Here is a 7,527-nt window from a genome sequence, read left to right as displayed (position 1 = left end):
CATAAATAGAGCATGTAGCTGCCAGGGAGGCCAAAATACCTCACCAATCAATCTCTCTCTCTCTCTGTCTCTTTTTCTCCCCTCATTGTCTCTCTCTCTTTCTCTCTCTCTCTTTCTCACACACACACACACACACACACACACACACACACAATTTCTTCTGCTTCTCCATGCCTTGTTTTCTCACAGATCAATCTCTGCCTTTTGGACACCTAACTTTTAAAAATTATCTGAAAACTCAGGGAAGCCCTTTCTGTTCTAAGTTGAAATGACATCACGGTGGGCATGCTGGACTCAAAGCATGATTGGGAGTTCCTGTGCTACTACAACTGTCCAAGTGGCCTCTAGCTGGGTCCCATCCACTCTGTGATCCTCAGGAAGACAGTGATGGAGTAAATAACCCTCCCAGGTAGCTGGCAAGATTAGATGAGATAAAACATAATGCAAACTGTATGAGGCTTTCCATTTGCAAGTTCCTTTAATCAGTGTTTTCTTCTACATTCAAATCCCCCAGGGTGACTCTCTATATATCCACATTTTCCTGAGACAGTCCAGTTTACTCCTATCATCCTGGCATAAATGCTAATAGCACCCTTTTCATGCCAAAATATGCAAGTTTAGATAATAAATTATGTGATCATATTTTTACCTCTCTTGGATACTCTAGTTAATCCCAATTTCAAGAGTGGAAACTTGCTGGGATTAGGGGCTTTTTCCCATCTCCTGATGTTTCACAAGAACCAAGGAAATCAAATTAAAACCACCTTTAAGAACATGGAGACAAATCTGAGAATCACATAGCATTCCCAGTTACATGGTAAAACTGGGCATGAAACTCTCTTATGTAGCACTGGTAACATGCTCACTGCAGAGAATACCTGCTGACTACCTGCTTCAGCTTGAAAGTGGTGGCCTGATTTAGATGCACATTTCACTGGGCTAGCTCATGCATTCTAAATTGTTTTGTTTTGCTTTATATTTACAAAATAGAAACTGATATATTGTTTATATTTATTTTAAATCATATATAATTGCCAGAATCCAGATGTAAGAAAACAAACAAAAAAATAAAATAAAAATCACCTATAAAGTTGTCATTTAGAAATAAATATTGTTAATCTTTTATTTTACTTCTTTTCAGGGGTCTTCTAACTTGTGTTTTACCATACATGTGTACATACATATATAAGTACATTTATATACATATTGCAAGTACATTTTTAATTTTTTCTTTTTTCTTTCTGAATTATTTTAATAAATTTGAATAACATTCATAACATTTGTAAATTACTTTTTTGCATTAATAATGTATTTTGGACATTTTTCATGATAAAAATATACACATGTACTTTTAATGACAACATTGTATTTCACTGTATGATGTAACATATTTTATTTAGCCAGTTTCTTACTGATGGACACTTAGTTTCACTGTGACTTTTTGGTATTAGACACAATGTTGTGAGTGTCTAATGTTGCTGTTAATATTATATACAATGTTTTTCTATTAGACATAAACTTATATATTTTTGTATTAGACACAATGTTGTGATGAACACCTTTATGTGTGTGTGTGTGTGTGTGTGTGTGTCTTTGAGTATTTGGCTAAATTATTTCCTTAGAATAAATTTTTACAATTGGAATTTTTCAGTTTAAAAATACGCTCAGCTCTAAGTGCTCTTGTGTCCTATTATTACTCAAGGAGCACACAAGAAGGTGCATTATCATTGCTTTTAACTCTTAAATAAGCTTGAAGTCTGGGGGATTTTCAAGCAAAAACGCTATGAAATCTTAAAGAGAAATTATCTGATAATTATTTCATACTGCTTTTTCCTTGTTCAGCTTCCAGTCTCCTGGGATTAAAGATGAGAAAATGAAACTGCTTGCAAGCTCCTTTTCTCTGTGCAGAGGGTCTCTGCTTCTCTCCTCTGGTAAATGGCTCTGCAGGATTATGGGTGGTATTTACGAATCTGTTGTATCGAGCTGTGTCGTCAATGCCTCTGTATAGGGTAACGTGAGGGGTGTTTGTAAGCTTCAGAAATGACATTTGCTCATCATAGCCTGTTTTGCCATAGCCAGAACAAAAGTAACTTTTTTTTCCTAATGAGAACATGTTTTCTTCCCTTGTTTTAGATTGAAGAAATGTCAGCAACTGGGAATTTTGAAGGATTCCAGCCTGTGTCTTTGAAGCAAGAGGGAGATGACCAACCCTCTGAGACTGATCGCCTGTCCGTGGAGGAGGGGGACCCTGGCAAGGATCCAGTGCCAAGGCGGATTTCAAGGCAGTCAAGTGTGACTGAATCAACACTTTACCCCAATCCTTATCACCAGCCTTACATCTCACGGAAGTACTTCGTTACACGGGTAAAATCGTCAGTGCTCTTAAATACTACATAAAAGTTCTCCTTTAAAACAAATCTTAAAATCCTTCTATATACCACATGTTTTCACATTTTTCTCATGTAACAGTCATAGTAATCCTGGTATCCCTTCCTCCATTTAAAAATAAAGGATAATTTAAAGATGAAGGATCTGAACTTCAGAGAAATTAAGGATCTATTTTTGATCACACAGATAGTATCAAGGAGAAGCAGATCCTCCAGCCTCCCTGGGTCTTTGGTTTCCCCAGTCTTGTCGTTATGCTAAACCTGAAGAACTCAGGTTCTATGGAGAGAGAACCATAGCAGCTAGAATATAAAGCTGTGAACTCAGTGAGAGTATTCATAGCTTGTTTGAAAAAGACATAGATTGTGGAGTGGGAAGGGTTGCTGACAATGGGCTGAATCTCAAGGGTTTACCTTGGGATGCTTGCATTACAATGTGGGAGCAGACATCTTCAAATCTCACACCTGTAGCTGCAATCTGGCATTGTGCTCCCTTACCTGTAATAGAACCGGGAAAGTACACCTAGATGTTAAACTTCTAGCATTTGCATCAAGTGGAGAGTGCTTCATAGGTTTCTAGTACCTTTCTCTTGTGAGCTTTCCTTCCCACTTATAGATCTTCTCCAATACTTCAACATTCTTATTAATGCAATAGTGGTTAGCTCAAGGCAACAATCAATTGAGGGCAAAATCAGGGAGTGTACACACTGGCAGCAGAGACCATATCATTTTCATGCATACATGGGACATCTCTGTTGAAAATGTTTTCAACAAAATCTCATAAATAAATCAGGGTCAAGATTTTGTGACTTTTACAAAACTTTAATGAATTTTGATTTGTTAGCGTTCGATATATATCTTTGGTTAAGATAAAGTTTTAACTAAAGCAAGGCAGTGTGTGTGTGTCTGTGAATGTCTGTGTTTAAACATTATATATATTCTTCTGTGCAAGATGCTTTGATAGGTGCTATACTATGTGTGTGTTTGTGTGAGTGCTTTTGCATATGTAGAACATATGGTTTGTTTTCCAAAGTATGTGAACTTTATTAGATATGCAAAGTTAAGTTGTAAGATATAGCAGCAAAGGAAATCAAAGCATCCTCTAGATTTTTATTATCTTTCATATATATTATGCCAGGGTTTGGTGTGAGAAGAACATACTGTGTGATATAGAATAGGAGATTTATTATTGGGAGCTGGTGCAGTCATGAGAGCTGGCTGAGAGGTCTATGCAAAGTTGTTGTCCTTGCATCTGGTGATGGGCCTGAAGGTAGCAGAGGTTAAACAATTGGCAGTTGTGAAGAGGGAGCAGGGAATAGTGAATAGGGAAAAGCTACATGAACAAACTGGAATTCCTGATGACAAAGTGTAACTCGTGAGGAAAAGCTGGAGCCTGTGTCTATCTCCCACCAACTCTAACCTTGATGATATGAGTCACTTTCAGAAGCTGGTGCCGTTCAGCACTGAGCTGCACAGGAGAATCCTAGAGAGAAGTCTGCCTGCGGTAGAAGAAGATGCAGTCCAGGTGCTGCCCCTTGCTGTCAAACAGGCCAGAATACCAGTTGTCATGAACGTGAGCTGCCACAGAGAATAATGACCTGCATTGATCTTCAACAGGAAATTGACTGATGTTTTACTTCTATCTTTTGAATCTTAAACAAATATCCCTGTGATCAACCCTAATTTGAAAACATACAAAAAAGACAATTCTAGAAAATGTAGCTCCAATTTACCTAAATTGACACAATCCAAAGCCACTGCATATGTAGTATAGAACCATAATATTTGTGTGTGGCTTATACAGTAAATTCACATCCTTTACCTGTTGGTCTCCCAGAGCAATACTGTGAGGTAGACAGGGATTACCAGCCTTGCTTTAAGGGCGACTATATGGCAGTTTCAGAGAAATGAGGTGACCTGTCCGAGTCAAATGATAGTAGTGAAAGAGGTGCAACCAGATTCTGGATCTTCTGTCTGCAAGTCCAATGCTCTTCCTACCATGCACAATTGAATGTATGGTTCCTTTATAAGGGTTTTCAACAACTGACTCCAATCAATGTGTAGAACATCTTTTTCATTAGGTATATAGAAAACAACCCTAAGTTCTCAAAAGCTTATGAGGAAAAAACCTTCTTCTAATTTTATTAGTGAGTCAAAAGTAGACCTGAGGACTCTTATGAACTATGAGGATGAAGTTCCCAAGAAACTCAGCACTTGTTCTGCTTCAGACCAAGGGACATAATATGAAGCATTCTTATTGCCATGTGAGTGTAATGAATGTGCATTAACGGATGTGAAGATAATGAAAAGGCAACTGTTAGCTCTACTGAAATTTATCATGGTAAACATTTTTAATAAAAGAATGATCTAGTTTTACCAGTGTATAGGCTACAAATCTGCTGATGTGGTAGTAGTTTAAAAAATTAGCCAGGCATGGTGACGCATGCCTGTAGTCTCAGACCCTTGGGAGGCTGAGGCAGGAGGATTACTTGAGCCCAGGAGTTTGAGGTTGCTGTGAGCTAGGCTGATGCCACAGCACTGTAGCCCAGGCAACAGAGTGAGACTCTGTCTCAAAAAAAAAAAAAAAAAATTAATTGAGGGGAGTGTATACATGTATTTATGTGTGTATATGTGTGTGTGTTGCATGTATGTATGTATACTCATCTGCAAAGTATAGACAAAACAACAGTTCTATATAGAGAGTTAAATAAGCTAACTTTGTAAAAGTTCTTAGTAGACTGCATTACACATCTATAAACATTTCATAAATAGCATATCGCTATTATTATAAATGCTTTCTCTCTCTTTTCTCGATATTACATTCACATTTCTGTACTGGTCATAGGGAATGACATTAAGATGCCCATGACCTCACCATGACCTCCAGGGTAAAATATAAGTGTAGATGTATAGGGTGGTAGCCATAAAGAGGAAGGTATTCATTTTCTCAAGGGATAATTAAATAAGACCAACTCTTAAAGAGTCTATGAAGGAGTCATTATAAAGTGTCATTGATTAAAGCTGAAATGAGATCTGCAGATAATGGTCCAGTGCTTCTCAATCTTTCCTGTGCAAAAAATTACATTCTGCATTTCTACAAATTCTCTAATGATACTGATGTTTTCTGTCCATAGAACACCAAGGAACTAATCATCACACTTGTGTTCAGAGGGAAATAAGGCCCAGAGGGGGGGGAGTTGCTTGCCCAATGTTACAGTAGTTAGTGAGTATCAACTTACCTAAAAGGCTGGTAAGTGGCAAAGCTAGGGTTAGAACCAAAGTTTTCCAATTCCCAGTTCATAGTTCGAGGACCCTGTGCAGCAATTAAAAAGAAATCAGTTTATTACAGAGCAAGAATTTAAAGTGTATGTGTTTCAATTCAGAAGAGTAGTAAGTAATTGAGTGGAGGAATTCCTTGGTCAAGCATTTTATTTTATTAAAAGGTTTAAAAATCATTGCATAGGAGACAGCTTATTGAAAAAAATTAGAAAATGTGGATAAACAAAATAAAATAAAAGTCACCATAATCCACTGCATGAAGTGAACCAAAATGTACTAAATGTGTTTTTATATATTTGGGTACATATAGTTTTTTACTTTTCTCATACATATACAATTTGTTGTATATGAATAGGATTATATGACAAATATTTTCTAGGCTCATAATACAGTTCAACAACATCATTTTGAATAGCTCCATAATATTCCACTATGGGGATATACCATAATTTATTTAACTTTTGTTGGACATTTAGGTTATTTCCTATTTATGTCTTTTGAACTGGAAAGGAAAGATATTCACTGGCTTCCTGTGGCAGGGTAGCACTCAGTTTCTCAGACTCCAGGAATAAACAGCCAATGCTACAATAAAAAGGGGGACTAATTGTATGCATTTCAAGCTGGATTTGCCAAAAGTTGACTGATATGAAAATATAAATTAATTCTTGACAAATAGAGTGAATTTTAGCATCATAATCTCATATATTAGATTACACCTCTGAATACCAGATCATAAAAAAACATGTATCTGGCCCCTTAAACCCCTTTTGTTCTTTATGGGTCAGTCTGGGGATATTACTTCCTCTCTTCAGGCTTCCAGTCTATTAATTTCCTGAAACCACGCCCCTCTGACTTAGATTAGGAGCAATCTGCTCAGAGCCAGAAGAGTCTTAGGGAATATCTAAACCAAGCTGTGAAGCACACAAAGTGGGTGTGACTTGTCCAAAGTCAATCAGCAACCTCTGGGCCATACAAGAACAGGCAGGCCTTGAATCCAGGACTCCAGACACTTTCCATTACATCCTACTGCCTCTGACCTTGGAAAATGAATGAAAGGTCATAGAAATGAAGTCTAAACTACTTGCCATCAGTCTTCTTGGATAACCTTTTCCTTCTGTTTTAGTTCATCTGCTATTATTGCTTAGACATATCTAAAAAAGGCCTAGTGCCTTCTCTGAACAAAAGTACCCCTCAAGGCTAATAGCTAGAGGTATATTATGATAATCTTCCTAGTTGTGGAGACTGATATTCAAAAGCAACTTTTTATGAAAGGAACAATACTTAACCCACTTGGGGAAAGATATTTTTAAACTCCCTGTAGGACTCTATATTTGCAGATACCTTATCAGAAAGTTGAAAGCGATTTGGGATGGGGAATTATCTCTAAATTTATACTTGGGAATGTAAATTACATACAAACTAATGGGACTAAAACTATTTGATCTTTTAATATTTAATTAATGGTTCCCCATGGCCTTTTTATAGCCTGTGTTCTATTGTGAGCAACGAGACTTTAATAAGCAGGTTCAGGACTTCCCATTGTGTAGCAAGATGTCATTGCTTCCATGACACTAATTTGGCTTTCATACTCTCTCCTTTCCCTCTTCTCTGGCTGTAGGGTTCCCTGTGTCTTTCTCTCACATTGGGAACAAATAAATATATTAGCTGTATTGTTATTGTCTGTGTGAGCTTCTTAGTGGTCTAGAAAATAGACATTGCATTGGGCAAAATGTTTTTTGACTCCCCCCAACCTCACCCCAACACTGAAATCCACTGTAGATTCTAAAAAAGAAGATTTTTCTTTATGAGAGCAGACCCTTAATTGTAATGAGATAAGACTCATTCTCTTCATTTTCAGGGAAAG

At 37.1% G+C, this 7,527-nt stretch overlaps 1 protein-coding gene across 1 annotated transcript in view; it reads left to right on the top strand.

Annotated features, from left to right (window-relative positions):
- Window positions 1–2,142: 2,142 nt before the first annotated feature.
- The window catches only part of TPRG1 (tumor protein p63 regulated 1), a 99,493-nt gene continuing 94,108 nt past the window's right edge, over window positions 2,143–7,527 (top strand). Inside the window, exon 1 of the mRNA XM_069472791.1 lies at window positions 2,143–2,364. Coding sequence (XP_069328892.1) covers window positions 2,143–2,364 — 222 coding nt within the window. The remainder of the gene's footprint in view (window positions 2,365–7,527) is intronic.

The sequence above is a fragment of the Eulemur rufifrons genome, chromosome 7 (assembly GCF_041146395.1).
Source record: "Eulemur rufifrons isolate Redbay chromosome 7, OSU_ERuf_1, whole genome shotgun sequence".
Lineage (NCBI taxonomy): Eukaryota > Metazoa > Chordata > Mammalia > Primates > Lemuridae > Eulemur > Eulemur rufifrons.
The sequence above is the reverse complement of the archived record's forward strand: the minus strand, read 5'-3'. Positions and strand labels throughout refer to the sequence as shown.